The sequence below is a fragment of the Sebastes fasciatus genome, chromosome 22 (assembly GCF_043250625.1).
Source record: "Sebastes fasciatus isolate fSebFas1 chromosome 22, fSebFas1.pri, whole genome shotgun sequence".
Taxonomy (NCBI): Eukaryota; Metazoa; Chordata; class Actinopteri; order Perciformes; family Sebastidae; genus Sebastes; species Sebastes fasciatus.
Genome location: NC_133816.1, coordinates 13,637,324 through 13,655,741, shown reverse-complemented (window position 1 = coordinate 13,655,741; position 18,418 = coordinate 13,637,324). Strand labels below are relative to the sequence as shown.

The window sequence follows — 18,418 nt, the reverse complement described above, 5'->3', positions numbered from 1 at the left end:
TGCACATTTACTTTAAAACATATACAGGAACTAGGGCTGTCAAAGTTAACGCGATAAAATTTTAAACACATTAACGCAACATGTGGTTTTTAAGTTGTAGCGGGCTCAGTTTTAAAGCTAGAGTTACTTTCGCAAGGGGGGGCAGATTCAGACCGCCTGAGGTCCATAGAGAGGTCATCACTGTAGGCCCTTTCGTCTGTCAGTGGTTGCCATGGTGATTGGGGGGCCGTGAGGAGTGTTTAGTTTCCTGTTAACATACAGTAAGAGTTGAGGGCTTTTATTTTGAAAAGTAGGCGAATACCTAGTTTCCTGTTATCATACAATGAGAGTTGGGGGCTTTTAATCACAGGTTTAATTAATAACATTAATTATGTCCCTGATCCATTGAAGACCTGGTTTAGAGCATGCTGGCTCACTGAAATGGCGTGATACAGTAAATTGGTGTGTGTGTGTGTGTGTGTGTGTGTGTGTGTGTGTGTGTGTGTGTGTGTGTGTGTTAGTCAGCCTGCTCTGATTGGCTAATGTGAATCAGCTGTCTAGCAGCAATCAAAAGTTGCCGTGGTGATTGGCCACTGCTGCAGTGGGGCAGTTTATAATAGGAGTTAACCAGAGACGTACATGTCATAAAAGTGCTTCTACGACAGACACCGTGACTCCTATCGCTTAGATCAGCCATTCTCAACCAGTGTGCCGCGGCCCACCGGTGTGCCGCAGAGCGCCATCCAGTGTGCCGCGGAGGCAGTGGTACTAGATTATTTTTTTAATTATTATTTAGCAAAGTGAACAGGTAAAACCTAAAGGAGGTAAGATGCCAGCTGCCGTAAAACCAAAGCCTATTGAAGGAGGCTGAGACACGGGCGGACACGGGTCTTGTATTGGGTATAACACATGCGCAGTGTAACTGGAGCTGCGGTCGTGCGTTGCGATCGGCTCAATTTCGGCGAGTGCAGAGCAGATATTACTGCGCATGTGCGGTACCCCGAAGGCGCGTTGATTAAGTGTGACCCAACCTCCTTCAATAGGCCTTGTGTAAAAACACCAAACATCATCAGGTAGAGACAAACGTGTTTGCCACTGTGAGCTAGCTAACGTTCTCGGATGCAGTGAGACAAAATGGATCGGTTTTTAAAGCGAAAAAGTGATGTGGGAGACAACCCTGCGCCAGTAAAAGCTCCGAAGCGTGTGGTGAGGAAATATGACCCTGAATACATTAAATTAGGATTCGTGCTTAATCGCCTTTTTGAACTGAGAGAAGAAGTGCACACATTTCTGGAAGAGCAGCACTCCCCTCTTGCTGAGCACTGATGGTAACTTTTGTGCAAAACTGGCCTACTTATCAGATATATTTGACCAGTTAAATCAGCTCAATATATCAATGCAAGGCAGAAACAGCACAGTGTTTTTGGTTTCAGACAAAATTGAGGGCTTCAAGAAAAAACTTATTCTGTGGAACAGAAGAGTCAAGGAGGGACGATTTGACGTGTTTTCACTCCTAAGTGAAACTTTGGAAGCCACTCCTCATGTCAACATATCCAGTGTTATAACCCAGCATTTGACTCAGTTGTCGGGAAAGTTTGCAGGCTACTTCCCAGAAGATGCACGAGATGGAAACCTTTGGATTTTGGACCCTTTCTCTGTGGATCCTGCTTCAGAAGACATAGCTCTCTCCACTGTGTTGGAAAATGAACTGATGGAACTATCAGCAGACAGCAGCCTGAAGCTTCAGCTCACACAAGTTGACCTTGCTTCATTCTGGATACTGGCTGCCAGTCAATATCCCTCTCTGTCAAAACGGGCAATCAAATTTCTGTTGCCTTTCACCACCACCTATTTATGTGAGTCAGGGTTTTCCATTGTAATGTCACAAAATCAAAGGCAAGGAACAAACTGAAAGCAACTTTGAATGCTACTCTGCGTGTCAGCCTCTCACCCATCCCACCACGACTTGATCTCATTATTTCCCAGAGGCAAGCCCAAGTGTCTCACTGAGGGTAAGCAGAATATGTATTTTGGTCATTACAGCTGACAGTGGCACAACACATATCTACATCCCAGTTTATTATTTGTTGTATAAACATGTTAGGTTTTTTACTCATTTATTTGGGAAGGTGGTCCTCGGAAATGTTTTGACAATCACAAGTGGGCCTTCAGTTACAAAAGGTTGAGAACCCCTGCTCTAGAGTGCCTTCCACTGGAGAAAACATGATAAAGTGCCCTCTAGAGTGCCCTTCCACTGGAGAAAACATGATAAAGTGCCCTCTACAGTGCCCTTCCACTGGAGAAAACATGATGCGGTGCCATACGCTTTCCTACAAGCTAGAAAACTTTATGCACATTTTTTTTCGCCCCTGCTCCGCTACACTGATTATGCAATTCAAATATAAGATGTTAAATCCAGTAACGGAATTGGAAAATAACAAAACATGTAATTACTTTGTCCAGTGATGTTGACTGCATTGCTGAATTGACCTGATCCAGATTCACACCAGAACACTGCTGTCTTGTTTTTAAGTCTGTGGATGTTGCATGTGGGTCCATTCACTGTCCCCCAGTCAGAGCAGCTGGACAGATGGCCTGCTCCAGTGAATCTCATCACTCTCCACTTAGCAAAGTTTCCCTCACAGCTCAGTGAGACAGACTAGTGGAGGAAAAGTGCTGCACTCTGTCAGGACTCACTTTGACTGATGCTGAATGAGAATCTGAAAAACGAAAAATGACATTAAGAACAACACGGTGGAAATGATCTCTAGACTGTCTACCTGCCTGTTTTTTATTACCAACGCCACATTTGCCTCCTGACATCTTTGTTTTTTTGTTGCCTGTCTGTACACCTCTCTGACCACAAAGTAAAGTATCCTTTAACTAAGCCTGTTATGCCTGCTATGTCGACAGGTTCAAATTCTTTCTGCTTTATATCACATTTAGACGAGAACAAATGGGATCTAAAAATGTGGTGAAAAGTTGGCCTAATGGTGATGCAAGACAGGAAAAAAGGGAAATAAATTAACAACATACTGACCTCCAGACCAGACAAACTTAAGTTTGCTATACCGAGTGTAACGCATTGCATCTCCTCCTCCAGCTCTGCAGTAATATCCTGCTGTGTGCGTCTGTCCATGAACGATGTAGGAATCCTGTTCAGTCCCATTGATGCTGCCAGGTAGCAGCTCATAACTGTAGGAGTTGTTTGATTGTTTGGGAACAGCCTTATACCAGTAGAACCTCCATCCTGCAGACGGATCTGTAACACTGCAGTTCAGAGTTACTGAGTCTCCAGGACTCAGCCATAATGGAGACACAGTGAGGACAGGTTTTGGATTATCTGTAGGAAAGGGATTTCACAGAATGAAAACATGTTGTAATGTAAAGTCTAGTTTTGTTAGTGGTGTAGTGATTAGATCCTGCACATTTAATACTTAAATCACTTCCTCCAAAAATGTAAAACATACTTGAGGTACACGTTGTGAAACCAATAGCCTCCTGGATCACATCTGGATCTATCTATCTATAGAGATAGTGCCTTGTTTAACTCAGCCGGCTCGATCAATTGAATAAATAGATCTTATGTGCAAACTGGGTGGTAACAAACCACTGCTAAATATGATGTTTTTAAAGTATAAAAGCACCTGCATCTCTATTGCCATTATGTTGCATTTAATGGAGACACATCATGCTCATTTTCAAGTTCATACTTATTTTCATACTTATTTTCATACTTATTTTTTGGGGGTACATTCTTAATGTTCAAAAAACTCAAGGGTGATATATTCTAATGAGCCTGCATGTGACAGAAATGGGAGCCAAATCTGAATGACAGCCCACAAAAAAACTGATTGGGTTGTCTTATTTCACAGTTTGTGGGTTGGTAAGCACTCAAGATATCCAAATGTATGTGTAGCACACGCACTGAAAAAGTGAGTTTTTTCATGATATGTCCCCTTTAAAAGAAGCTGCAGAAGTCATCCTTTATAATTAATTATATATTGACTAAATAAGTACATTTCTATATTTTTAAAAGCAGCTCTATACTCTAAAATGACCGCGAAACGGGCTGCAATGTAATCACTTGGGGCAATTCCGTGTCATCAATGTACGTCAATTAAAAGTGCTTGTTTTTGCCACTGACAGGCTCAGACACAGACACATTCTGACAACATTATAGAAAGGACCCTACATTTCTTACCTTTCGCTTGATCCGATCTGTTTTTTATTGTGTCTAACAACATCTCACTCAAGGAGAAGTTTCATTCTGAAATCTCCCGAGAGGGTTAGGCCTCATCCACATTGTAGGAATCAGCTAAATATTCAGCCATGACGTTGAAAATCTTTTAGATAACACTAAGCTACGCTTTCTGTACTCCAATACAACAAACACTGACACTACTCTCTACAACTCTCACTGATGTTTTCACCGGTGTCTTCCGACAACAAGTCACATCTCAGCTCTTGCACTTCTACATCCCTTCTGTCCCCAAATCAAGACTTTACTGAATCACCAAAATCAGAGGGAAGATTATGAATCAAATTAAATTGCTTGTGTAAAGAAAGTCATGTAAAGCAATTAAAAACACTGCTGACAGTGTGCTGCTGGAATAAAAGTTTATTGATGCATAAAATGGTCAACCAAACATTTAAAAATACATAAAATTGAAGGTATATGTCTTTTTTTCCTTTTCTTTCTTTTAAATTATCTGACATTAAATTAACTGTACAAAATACTGTCTGATGCGAGGATAGCAGAGATGCACAAAATGGTTACATAAAAGCTCCAAATACTGTTAAAACAAAGATTTTGTTTTCATGTTGTCATCCACTCCATCGGTTTTGTCCAGACAGATGTCTTTATTGATCTGGAAGAAAACCAAAGGAAAAAAAGATTGACGGTTATTTAAGAATTGCTTAACGGTGTTTTATGACATTTTACTCCCATTTAACTATCTGTAAAATAAATTGCTGCATTATGGCTGCATTATTACCACGAGCTGTTCCTGGTTTGACTTCAGAGTAAACAGCCTCTTCCGCTTCTGCAGGACTGGATTTTCCTATGAATGGAGAGATTATTATTATGTTTTTAAATCTTATCCAGTAGTGCCCCAGTTAACAATGGTAATGTACTGATATACGTTTTTACAATACAAGGTTATAATATTAGGCAGAGTTGGTTATAATGATAGTTGAAAGTCGGAATTGCAAGTAATGATTTAAGTATATGTAAAAAAAAAAAAAGAAATGATAGGAAATTACAAACAGCAAGGATTTTCCAAATATTGAAACATGATATCGGTGAATAAAACTACAACTCCTCAAGACCCGATCCAAGTTCCCGTGTCTTGCCTGCCACCTGCAACAACTCTGGCTCAGGCTCACTTAAAGTTTTAAACTGTTAAAGTGGACCAGCTATTCTCCTTTAAGTTACAAGCCACTCCTCTGAGTTTTGCTCAGCTTTTTGTTTAATTTGTAATATTTCTTTTAACCATTTAACTTAAAGCATTAATTTGTCTAAATTCTTAATGTCGGTTAATTATTAACATCCCTACTGCACGTGGATGTAGACTTAACTTACCTTTGTCTTTCTTGACTTTAGTGTGGGAGTGTACCTGGGCATACATCACATTGTCGTCTAAAACAGAAGCCACAACAGTTATATGTGGATTGATGGATAAATGAAGATATATGAAATGTGGTATGTCTTTATGTTTATTTCATAACTGCATAATAATGCATAAACAGAAATTAAATGAATATAATTTACAAAAAGTCTAAAACTTTTTATGTGTAGTATTTGGCCATTGCTGACATTGGCGACACCTAGTGGTAGTATTAAAAAAGTAGAAATGTACACAAAGACTTTAGGAACGTCTGTTGTACTTGACCGTACCAGCAGCTGAAGCCATCTTCACATCGGAGTAAACAGTGCTCTCCTCTGGTTCATTCTTCCCTGTTAAAAGGATCAGATGAATGCATGAAAAGACAATCCTGTACTTTGTTTAGGCTCTGCTGGCCTTCGTCTCAAATACTGCATGTAATATTTACTAGATGAAATAAAGCACTCACCTTTCTTAGCAATGTTTTTAAGCTCAACCACAGAATATGTGACATCCCCGGATTCATCTGAAATAAAAAATATATTTGTTCAAATTTAAGAGATTGTACATTTATCTTAAATCATAATATTCTAGTATTTCCCACTGCTCCATGTTAGAGACGAAGTATATACTGTACCATTTTCAGGTTCTGCAGCGCCTTTGATTGTTTCATAGAGACGAGCAGGACCTACAGAGCAGTGAAAATCAAGCCACGGTCAAATAAATCATTTCGATTCCTTTATATGAATTCCATAATCTTCTCAAACAGGTAACCGGAAAAAGAAATGTTAGGTTTAGAGTTAACGATAAATAATGAAAAAAATATCAGGATTAAGGCTGACCATGGAGAGGAGAAGCATATTCTCCGTTTTGAGTTTCATCCTGGTTGATCATGTGGTCTGTAGCAGGACCCTGATTGGTGCTCTGAGACCTGGTGGGCCCAAAACAGGAAGTAAATACAGTGGATTTAATAAGGAACATGTAATATACTGCTGTTATGTTCAGAATGAGAGAAGAGAGTGTTGTACCAACCTCTTAAAGCATGAATCTGTAAAAAAAGAAAAAAGTACATTTGCTATAACATGGTTTTGTATTGTAAATTGTTCTATTGTTACTACAGTACATGTAAATACATCAGAATCAGTCTATTATCAGAAGGAAAAGATCTCACCATTTGACTTTCTGTAGCAGTACAGAAACAGCAGCAGGAGAATAATCAGTAAAACTCCACAAACCAGTCCAACAATCAACAGCACAGGAAATGGAGAGCTCTTTTCAGGCTCGGACACTGGTACATCTTTAGAATATACACACAAATACAAATACAAATACACATAAATCATGCAAAAAATTGCTAATTAAATGCACACTTTTTATCTGTTCAAAATGTAACTTAAAGGGAGATTTGTCAAGAACTTAATACTCTTATAAACATGAGAGTGGACAAATATATTATGACAACAATATGACCACAATATATACTGACTAAGATTTAAATATAGTTTCATATGATACCAATATCTTCAGTCTAGCTTTAAAACTGACTACACAACAACCTCTGAAAGGTTGATTGCGTTAATGCGGTAAAGAAATGTGTGGCGTTAAAACGAATTTGCGTTAACACGTTATTAACGCGTTAACTTCAACAGTCGTAATTCTAACACATACACTCAAATACATTTGCATAAACCCTTGATATAAAATATCACATCTTTCACTGCTAGTCATGTATTCACATTTGTATTTTTATGTTTCATTAGTGAATACCCAAATATATAAAACAATCAATCTTAGACAAACAAAGTTTCAATCACATGAAACAAAGCAAACTTCTAATTCAATTATAATGTTTATATTGCAGACTGTAACACAGCTAACAAAAAAATAAACGTTTTTTAATCAAACTCACGTTTAACTGACATCCAACTCTCTTTTGACGTCCAGCTCCGCGAACCTGGTGGTGACTCTTTACCTTTACATTTATAAAAGCCTTCATCTGACTTTGAGACTGCAGAGATAATCAGCTCCCCACTGGTATGATTTTTGATGAGTTTGCCATTTTTATAGAAATCTACATCATGAAGAACCTTTTCTGTCTTCAGCTTGCAGCCAAGAGTGACAGGATGTCCCTCAGCTACAGGATGGACAGGGCTCACCAGGATAATATCTCCATCTGTTAAAAGATTAAAGAATATGACGTTTAGGTCAGAAAGATCAGCTGGTGCAGGTTGAACAAGTTGACGTACAATGATGAGAATAAAAGTAATATTTTTGAATTTATTATACAGATGCATATAATAGCTCCCCAAATACCTGGCATTGAATGATGGAAGAGGTGGCACTTTGGTGATGTACATTGTTACAATTATATTGAATACTAAATATGTTCAATATCAATATCAATGTGAATTCTGTGGCAGTGTGCTACAGAATAGTCTAGTAACTTATTTTGATTGTGGGTGTAACTGAGGAACCAATATAGAGTCAGATAACTCTACAGATACCTCGAGTTTAAAATAAATGGTGGATGGATATAGTCATAAAAACATTAGTGGGCAATAAAATCCATATGACATTTTCCTATAAACATTACACTGGAACAAACTAAGTTTGTTTAATGGTTTGTTAAAAGAGATATCAAGTTACTCATTTTGAAAAGAATTTTGGTTAATACTAGTCACCTACAGATTTCAAACTATATGATAGAAAGTTGAAATACTTCAGAAACAAAAATCTTTTAATCAAAACTCACACAGTATAGTGATGTTGACTGCATTGCTGAACTGTCCTGTTTCTGACTCACACCAGTACACTCCACTATTCCAGTAACGGTCTATGGTGCATGTGGATCCAGTCATTGTCCCCCAGATAGTACAGTCTATCGGGGAGCCAGATTCAGAAAACCTGCTCACTCTCCACTTGGTGGAGTTTCCCTCACAGCTCAGTGACACTAACTCTTTGTCGAAGTACTGCGCTCTGTCAGGACTCACTGTGAGAGACGCTGCTGAATGAACATCTGTAAAACAACACACAATGATGGAAAAAACAAAACACAATAAATTAAGATTAGACCACCAAAATGAAAGTAATACTTCAGGTTTATTGTGGATTTAATTATTTTCCTTGTTGAGGCTTAAATGGCTATGAATTGTGAAAAAATAATCATGAGATGAAATAGAATCTTAAGACATACTGCAAACTGAAATAAAAAATGAAACCCCTATGTAATTAAAAATGTAATCTCCAGTAGTAACCTTATAATATTGGGTTATGGAATTACAAAGGCAAAATTTGAACAAATGCGCAAAACAAATTATGTGTGAAGATGAAAAGGGGGTCAGGAGATTCACTCGTGAAAATTTAGTCCAGACCAGCAGAAGAATCAGACAACAACATTATTCTGTTTTAGAGAGGAATACTCAACATTTGATCTGATACTGGTGTCAGGGCAAAGGTCACCTCAATAAGTATATGTCATCCATTGTGCAAGAATATCAAAACAAACCTACCTCCAGACAAGACAAACTTAGGTTTACTGTAGTCAGAGTGAAACACTGGATCTCCTCTTCCAGCTCTGCACACATATCCTGCTGTGTGTGTCTGTCCATGAACGATGTAGGAATCCTGTTCAGTCCCATTGGTGCTGCCAGGTAGCAGCTCATAACTGTAGGAGTAGTCTGCTGGTTTGGGAACAGCCTTATACCAGTAGAACCTCCAGCCTGCAGATGGATGTGTAACATTGCAGTTCAGAGTTACTGAGTCTCCAGGACTCAGCCATAATGGAGACACAGTGAGGACAGGTTCAGGTTTATCTGTAAGAAAGGGATTTCACAGAATGAAGACATTTTGTGATGGATCGTTGGTAGTTTACATGCATGCTTGCGTCCTAAAAAAAACCTCTATCTACAAATGTGTAATACAGGTGTGAAGGTGTACTGTCTTAAAGGTCACATATTATACTCCATTTAAACTAGTTATTATAGGTCTCAGACACCTCCAAACCATGTCTCTGAAGTTTTTTTTTCAAAAAAACAATCAGATCATGCATTCCAGCATGTCTCTATAACCTCTGTTTCAGCCCATTTCCAAAAGTGCTGATTTCTGTGTCTGTAGCTCTGTAGGTCTCATATTATGCTCATTTCCAGGTTCATAGATGTATTTTAATGTTGCACTAGAACATGTTTACATGCTGCAATGTTCAAAAAACCCTTTATTCTTCTCATACTGCAGCCTGAGTCTGCCTGCCTCAGAGCCTAATTCAGCCTCTGTCTGAAAACCCCTGATTCACAGCCTGTCTCCTCCCACTCTGCTCTGATTGGTCAGCGTTTTCTGTCAATCAAACGTCCTCAACAACACAGTGTCACTATCTCCCTCCCTCTCGAGAGGAGCTAGAATAAAGTTTATAAACCACTTTAAAGTTTATAAACCAGAAACTTCACCCAGCGCACGTTACCGGAGGAATCTGATCAGAAATCGGCGACACATGATGAACATCTGCGGTCCAGATTCCAGGTTTTCCTGACGGTTTCTCTCAGGTAAATAATGCTGTTTATAGCTCTGTTAGTTAGCTCAGTGTTTACCTCATGCATCAACTCTGTAAACCGTAAACATACACTCTGTTTTACGTCTGTCTTTACAGATCCATCTGTGAGAAATGACCGACAGAATCATCCCAGAGGAGAGCAGACTGTTTACATGGAGATACAGAGCTAACCCGTTAGCATGTAGCTAACCCGTTAGCATGTAGCTACATGCTAACGGGTTAGCTACATGCTACCGCTATGACACGGTGTGTAAACACAGCGACCATCAGGGTGGAAAATAGAAGATGTGAAACAGTAGTCAGTTCATTATTTCTGCTAAAAGATAAATGTATGGAAGATCAGAGTAATGGTATATTATTTACAGTAGTAGCTGTCTCTGTGTTACCATGACTACAGACCACCGGAGCTTAGCTTACCATAGTTTACCAGAGCTGAAGACTTTCTCCTGTACCATGTTAACATAACTAACTAACAGGTGAGATGATTACAAATGCTGTGAATAATTAATATTGTCATCTGTCTACTCAAATAAAGTTTGACTGTGAAACAGAAATGTGTTGTGTTGCTTACAAGTCACTATTTACTACCTGTACTCTGCTACATGCATGACATCAAATATATATAATATATAAATATCATCTGTTTAAACAGTGTAATTACATAAAGCCTTTGTGAAAGAACATGTTATATCTAGATGATGGGAGTACATGAAGCCTGTTCTGCTGGTTCTTGCAGACTAACTGTAGGAGCTACTTTGCTCAAGTTCGGTTGAGGAGGAGAGACAGTGACGCGCTGTGGGGCGGGGTCAGCTACTGAAGGTTCTGCTCTGGTTCGACCAGGAAACCCTTATATGGCTAATTCTCTAACGACATCAGAAGAAAAGAAAAGCTGCGCAGCGTTGTTTCGACACCCATTTCCGGACAAACGGAGCAGGAGAAAAAGAGAGAGGATGGTCTTTTATGATACTATGGTGACTTGTAGACACACTGGGGACAGATATTGATGTTTAAAAGACATGGAAACGTGTATTTTGCATAATAGGTGACCTTTAAAATAAATTGGGGAAAAAAAGTTCAGAAACTTGTGTTTGGTGGATTATTTTTCTGTTGTTACAATGCTAATTGGCATTGTATTTTACATCGTTGGAAAGCCTGTTTATTTACCTTCACAATGATGTCCACCTTGTAGGGATCATGCATTTGTGGGATGAGGAGCACAGCTGATTATGTAGAGAGCGCCCAAGAAAAAATTTGCCAAAATGCTCTGTCAATGGTAAACAGTGTATTCTCATAAGGCTACCAGGAAGCCTGCAATGACTGCCCTTCACCGTAAGGTCCGTTTGCGCTGGTGTCGACAACACTGACAATGGAACCTGAACATGTGGGGGAATGTCATGTTCAGTGATGAGTCCAGATTCTGTCTGCCAAAGTTGGATGGTAGGGTCAAAGTATGGAGACGACGCGGAGAACGCTATGCTGATTGTTGCACCGATGGAGTAACAGCTTTTGGTGGTCGGCATCTCCCTCACTGGCAAAACAAGGCTTGTCATCATTGAAGGCCATCTCAATGCAGTGAGATATCGGGATGAGATTCTGCAGCCAGTGGTGATCTCATATCTCCACAATCTGGGACCTAATTTCATCCTCCAAGATGACAACGCTCGCCCCCACAGAGCCAGGGTTATCACAGACTACCTCCACAATGTGGGAGTAGAGAGAATGGAACGGCCTGCCAAGAGTCCAGACCTCAACCCAATTGAACACTTGTGGGATCAGCTTGGGCGTGCTGTACGTGTAAGAGTGACCAACACAACCACACTGGCTGACCTGCAACGAATCCTGGTTGAGGAATGGAACGCCATCCCACAGCAACGTGTGACCAGGTTGGTGACCAGCATGAGGAGGAGGTGCCAGGCTGTTGTGGCTGCGTATGGATCTTCCACCGCTACTGAGGCTCCTGACGGTGTATTAAATGAATAAAGTGTAAAATAGCCAATATGTCTTGTTTGTTCCTTGTTACTGATAGAGAGTTCAATCATCCAATCCACCAAACAACTCAAAACAAGAGTCAGTACCAACAGGAGAACACACTGTTTACCATTTGCAGAGTATTTTGGAAAATTCTTCTTGGGTGCTACCCACATAATCAGCTGTGCTGCTCATCCCACAAATGCATGATCCTTACAAGTTGGACATCATGGTGAAGGTAAAGAAACAGGCTTTCCAACGATGTAAAATACAATGCCAATTAGCATTGTAACAACAGAGAAATAATCCACCAAACACAAGTTTCTGAACCTTTTTTTCCCAGTATATATTAACCAAACTAACATTTAAAATATTTTGTTTAAATTCAGCAAAATAAAAATGATAACTAACCGAAAGATACTTTCAATGTGAATGTATTACTCGATTCTGTTGAAGACCTTTCCTTTTTCATTGTGCCGATACACCTGTAGAAGTAGTTTTCACCATACAATGTTCTAATCATGTATTCACTTGGATTTTGAGGTGTATTTGAGTTAGGTGGTGTCCATTCATACTCCCACTCAGCGTCTCCTCCATCCTTAATTTCACATGTGAGAGTGATCGTCTCTCCAGAGTATATCTCAGGCCAGTTGGGTTGCCGGGTCACAACAGCCCTGTTTGTGACTGTTCATGATCAACAGGCCCCAAATAGAAAAGATAGAAAAGAATAAAAATACATTTTTTGGGTTAGTCTTTAATCTTATTCATAAGTACAGAACCTATTTTTTGTGTTTTGTATTCCATATCAACTAGCCAATTTTTTTCTTACCCACTGGATCACTGTACTCTGTGTAGTAAACAGGATCTCCTCTTCCTCCTCTGCACCAGTAGAGTCCTCCTTGTGAGACACGGATTTGTCCATTTGAGAGGAGATCATCATCTTGTGTGGTCAGGGGTTCAGAGGTTTTGTTGCCTCTGTACCAGAAGTATTTCCAACCAGATGATGATGACGGTCTCACAGAGCAGGTCAAGGTCACATTTCCCCCTGCTGGAATGGCTTCCCTGTCAGCGCTCAGTTGGGCCTTTGGTTTTGCTGTTTAATTTAGAACAAAGACATAAAAAAGATAATTATTGTCTCTGTGAATTAGTCCAGTTTTAATGATAATTACAATGAATAATATAATCTCATCCAGCATTCTTGGTGCTACAACTAATTGTAGAAAATAATATAGAAAATAATGAATAAATCTGTGTATATTGTTAAAGTATAGTAAACTCATGAAGATCAATAGAAACTATGCTCATGTTTCACACTTATTAACCACTGAAGTTGTTGTTTAAGTTAACCTAACATGGATTAAAGTGAGTACAAACACACTGTGAAAATGAATGACAGTTTTAACACAGCCTTCTCTTGTTTCCCTTTGTTAAGTGTTTAGTGTCTCGAAGATAATCAGAGAAATCATCACTCTGCTTCACTCTGGGAATGCTACATGTCTGCTGCTCCTTAGTATGAAAACTACTTACGTTTCAGTTTCAGTTTTATTGGATCCGATTCTTCGTCCTCATCAAATTTACACGTGTAAGAAGTCCCATCTGACATTAGTTGAACTGTGTTTTTTGATATCATCGGTGACTGATGGTTTGTGTCAATTTCAATAGGCGATCCGTCTTTGTAGAAGGCAGCATTCTTCTTCTTTATCTGATCACGATGCCGACAGCGAAGAGTCACTGATTCTCCTTCAAACAAGGTGGATGCAGGAGTTTGTAGGATCACATCTTTGTCTGTGTAACACAGGTCATACCTTGTTTTAGTAAGTCAGTTAAATTAAATGAACATATCATTAACATGAATAAATGATAAAACAAATCAGTGATTTATGTTTTTAACATAATCAGAATTTAACAATAAGTTGTAGACAGTCACTCTTTACTAAGTAATTAATGAGTACATTTCCCCTGGAGGAGGCTCCACACTCACCTGCCCTGTTTGATACATTACTGTTATCACTAATAAGGAAAAAATTGCACATTGAGGTGGGTTAATTTCTAGAATGTATTGTCCTGTGTTCATTTCTCACAAGGGATAAAATATTAGATGGTTTGTTGGTAAACACTTATTATCATTATATAAATGCCTTTATGTGAACAGCTGAACCCTGTCCATCTTTCTTGTTCTTATTTTTATGGTCATGATTATGTGATAATTTGTCCTTTACACAAATCACAGGATTGAATGGTTATACAGCTGCCTATACAGCATTAGTGGCCAAATTAGATTTTACACTAGATTAACAACATTTATACATTATATATTAGCACTTTGTCAAAGACGGTGATCACATCAACATGGCTCATAAATAAATACCGTAAAACTTATATTAAAAGCCTCAATTGGACGCCGAGTACTTTTCATCGGTGTGGCGACACATTTTGATGAATAAACACAGGTCTCAATTAAACGGCAGGTTAACTTTTGTCAATATGGACATTTTACACATTGTTAGATCGGTTATATTCTCCACATTTCAATCTTCCAATTCATTTTATGGAAACCATGAGCATCAAAGTATAATTCATTCAGATTTATGGTGCTGCTGATTGCTGACCGCCCCGTTGGGTACGTGCCTCCCTTTCAGGGTTTACACTAGTAAACCTTTGGTTTGTTTCGTATTTACAAAGCTGGTCAGCTGGTTCGGTAAGAAGACCAGCTTTTTCCCACACAGTACGGACAGCCAGTGTACTGAGAAGAGATATGCACTTAATTTGACAAAAAAAGCGTATTATTGGATTAGAATCACAGCGGAGCGTAGGCATTTCAACTTTTTTTTACAATATTAGGTTATTTAATATGCTATTAATTTATTTATTTGGCATATTTCCCAATGGACATTTTGGCCGTTGATCATTTAATCTGCCGAACAACTACACATGATGGTGTTATGTCAACTTTATTAAGCTTCAAACTATGCGGTACATTGGTAAACAAGAGAGACGATAAATGGGGTGACTTTTTACCTTTGAAGCGATCATAAAGTCCAAATATGTGTCCATTCCTTGATTATTCATATTCCTTTAGTCCGTAAGGGTTCACCGATCAAAAGAATCAAAGAATGTTTTCATAAAAAATTACCCAAGTTGTGAATATTGTCATGTGAAATCCCCAAAGAAATACAGGTGTCCCCACCTTTCTCTGTTTAGTTTTCACCCCTTTTCCGTTTCGGCAGGCCAGTTCTTTGCTGACGGGCAGCTGGGTTTTAACAGGATAAAGAGAGATGTTGTGTCGGTATGGGTGCTGTAAAACGAGCGTTGTTGCTAGATCAAATGAATGATTCATAATTGATATGTTATTCGATAGCTTCATGCTGATTTAAATAATCAATTTGATAGTATTTCTTTTTGTCTAGTTTTGTGTGGAATTAAAGGCCCGTCCCATATACAGGAGATGCCTGTCCCAAATATACGCCAGTTGAGTTAAGTGATTGAAGCATATAAAAACCTGGGCTATTAATTGCAGTTTTACAGTGAGTGCTTTTAGTGAACTTGATCATGATGATAAAACTTTGATCACTTACCTGATACAGTTAGAGAGACTTTATTACTTTTTTTCATGGAGCCCTTGATGTGAGCAAGGCACTGGTATTCCCCACTGTAGCCTGTATCTAGATGTAATGTATGGTTCTCTTCTCTGTTGTAGGCGACACATTCTTGACCATCCCTCCAGATTGCGTAATACCAATCGGTGTCTTCTCTTTCCCTCATGTCACATATGAAGGTAACAGACTCTCCAGTAAAGAAAGTGGACCAGTTTGGCTCAATGGTCAGCACAGCATCTAGAAACCAACACAAGATGCATTGAGTGAAATGTGTTTTTGTTTTTTGTCAATGTATTTATCGTACATGAACAAAACAGAGCACACAGAAATAGGATGTGGAGAAGAGTGATACAGTTGGTGGAGATTCGTCTTTAGTGAATATATAAAACGAGACAATTGTATAATTACCTTGAGCCTGTCCACAGTGGAGGAGGATATTAAGAGCTAAAATAAAGTTTGAAACTTCATCAGACATTATCAAACTGACAGAAACTAATAACCTCCGGTCTTTAAAACAGTTATATCAATGGCAAGTATGATTTACAGAGAGGAAGTACTCACAGAGAAACCCCAGCACACAGAGCAAAGTGTGTCCCATCCTCACATCCAGCACCGACGCTCGGTTACTGTTTCTGAGAAATGCTTGTGTGAAGAGAAAGCTTGAAACTTACGAAGCAAAAGGAGGAATCAGGAACTGCGGAGAAAACATAAGATGCATTACCTATAAATATTAGAAGGGAAGTTTTCTCTAACTTCTGCTTCTGAATTTACATGATCTGTGCTTCCTTCCCTTTTAACAAAGCTCACACAATTAGACTGACTTAAACCAAGCATATTTGTTGTGCTTATAAATTTATAAGACACAAAACCATCGAATTGAAGTCATCTGATAATGTATATATATATATATTTAAATTTCTTTCCTGCATAGATATAATCATCCAGGCTACTGCTGCAGCACAAAGGCTCAGAAATTCTTGACACTATTGTAAAGGCTGCTGCTTAAAGTCAAGTGTTTCCTTCTAGAATGAATAACTGCCTACATATCTACTGTAATACAGTTTAAAAGGGACAGAATAAACATATGAAGCATATGGTGTCATACTCACTTTTTAATCCATGGGCTTTCTTATCCAAATCGGAAAATCTTTATATGAAAATATGTTCCTTCTTCAGCTTAAATCATGTTGAACAGCAGCACCGTAGAGAAAAGTATCCCATCACAGAATCTTTACATGTCCGCACTTTATGTAGAAATTCTGGGTTTGTCACGCCTTCAACCACAGGAAGTAACAGAAATTGTGTCATTAACAGAAGTGAACATGAAGAAAGCCAAAGCCCTGCATCCGCTCCCAGCTAGACTCAGTTAGTTATTATTAGCTGTGACTCTAAAGGTTTTGTCATAGAGAATAAAATATATTTTTTTAGCTTCCAATAACTACACAGTGTACAAGTGGCTAAGACTGTGATATGTTATTGAATGCTAAATAGTAAATGCACATTTACTTTAAAACATATACAGGAACTAGGGCTGTCAAAGTTAACGTGATAACATTTTAAACACATTAACGCAACATGTGGTTTTTAAGTTGTAGCGGGCTCAGTTTTAAAGCTAGAGTTACTTTCGCAAGAAATTTTGACCAGTGTGCCTGGTGCTGGGGGGATGGGTGGGGGCTAGGGGTGGTGTGTGTGTGGAGGGGGGGGCAGATTCAGACTGCCTGAGGTCCATAGTGAGGTCATCACTGTAGGCCCTTTCGCTGCGTGCGTGTCTGTCAGTGGTTGCCATGGTGATTGGGGGGCCGTGAGGAGTGTTTAGTTTCCTGTTAACATACATTAAGAGTTGAGGGATTTTATTTTGAAAAGTAGGCGAACACCTAGTTTCCTGTTATCATACAATGAGAGTTGGGGGCTTTTAATCACAGGTGTAATTAATAACATTAATTATGTGCCTGATCCATTGAAGACCTGGTTTAGAGCATGCTGGCTCACTGAAATGGCGTGATACAGTAAATAGTGTGTGTGTGTGTGTGTGTGTGTGTGTGTGTGTGTGTGTGTGTGTTAGTCAGCCTGCTCTGATTGGCTAAAGTGAATCAGCTGTCTAGCAGCAATCAAAAGTTGCCATGGTGATTGGCCACTGCTGCAGTGGGGCAGTTTATAATAGGAGTTAACCAGAGACGTACATGTCATAAAAGTGCTTCTACGACAGACACCGTGACTCCTATCGCTTAGATCAGCCATTCTCAACCAGTGTGCCGCGGCCCACCGGTGTGCCGCAGAGCGCCATCCAGTGTGCCGCGGAGGCAGTGGTACTAGATTATTTTTTTAATTATTATTTAGCAAAGTGAACAGGTAAAACCTAAAGGAGGTAAGATGCCAGCTGCCGTAAAACCAAAGCCTATTGAAGGAGGCTGAGACACGGGCGGACACGGGTCTTGTATTGGGTATAACACATGCGCAGTGTAACTGGAGCTGCGGTCGCGCGTTGCGATCGGCTCAATTTCGGCGAGTGCAGAGCAGATATTACTGCGCATGTGCGGTACCCCGAAGGCGCGTTGATTAAGTGTGACCCAACCTCCTTCAATAGGCCTTGTGTAAAAACACCAAACATCATCAGGTAGAGACAAACGTGTTTGCCACTGTTAGCTAGCTAACGTTCTCGGATGCAGTGAGACAAAATGGATCGGTTTTTAAAGCGAAAAAGTGATGTGGGAGACAACCCTGCGCCA

The 18,418-nt window shown here is 39.3% G+C and overlaps 1 protein-coding gene and 1 long non-coding RNA gene across 5 annotated transcripts in view; both read right to left on the bottom strand.

Annotated features, from left to right (window-relative positions):
* Window positions 1-4,585: 4,585 nt before the first annotated feature.
* LOC141761167 (Fc receptor-like protein 5) overlaps window positions 4,586-18,418 on the bottom strand; it is a 28,038-nt gene continuing 14,205 nt past the window's right edge. Inside the window, exons 5-17 of one of the 3 annotated variants that reach the window (XM_074624475.1) lie at window positions 13,624-13,881; window positions 9,095-9,397; window positions 8,338-8,601; window positions 7,495-7,758; window positions 6,757-6,882; window positions 6,618-6,633; window positions 6,428-6,516; window positions 6,223-6,273; window positions 6,055-6,111; window positions 5,879-5,938; window positions 5,564-5,620; window positions 4,977-5,042; window positions 4,586-4,850 (exon numbers count right to left, since the gene is read on the bottom strand). In XM_074624475.1, the coding sequence (XP_074480576.1) occupies window positions 4,843-4,850; window positions 4,977-5,042; window positions 5,564-5,620; window positions 5,879-5,938; window positions 6,055-6,111; window positions 6,223-6,273; window positions 6,428-6,516; window positions 6,618-6,633; window positions 6,757-6,882; window positions 7,495-7,758; window positions 8,338-8,601; window positions 9,095-9,397; window positions 13,624-13,881 (1,619 nt within the window). In that variant the 3' untranslated portion in view covers window positions 4,586-4,842. The remainder of the gene's footprint in view (window positions 4,851-4,976; window positions 5,043-5,563; window positions 5,621-5,878; window positions 5,939-6,054; window positions 6,112-6,222; window positions 6,274-6,427; window positions 6,517-6,617; window positions 6,634-6,756; window positions 6,883-7,494; window positions 7,759-8,337; window positions 8,602-9,094; window positions 9,398-13,623; window positions 13,882-18,418) is intronic. The other 2 variants (XM_074624476.1, XM_074624477.1) reach the window with 2 other exon arrangements.
* Window positions 15,782-17,181, bottom strand: LOC141761169 (uncharacterized). Of its 2 annotated transcripts, XR_012592541.1 has the most exons (4): window positions 16,802-17,181; window positions 16,254-16,386; window positions 16,101-16,136; window positions 15,782-15,929 (listed from the first exon to the last, which is right to left on the bottom strand). It is a non-coding gene; the product is annotated as an uncharacterized LOC141761169 (long non-coding RNA). The 2 variants fall into 2 exon arrangements; XR_012592542.1 differs by lacking the exon at window positions 16,101-16,136 and having other exon boundaries at window positions 15,783-15,929; window positions 16,802-17,130.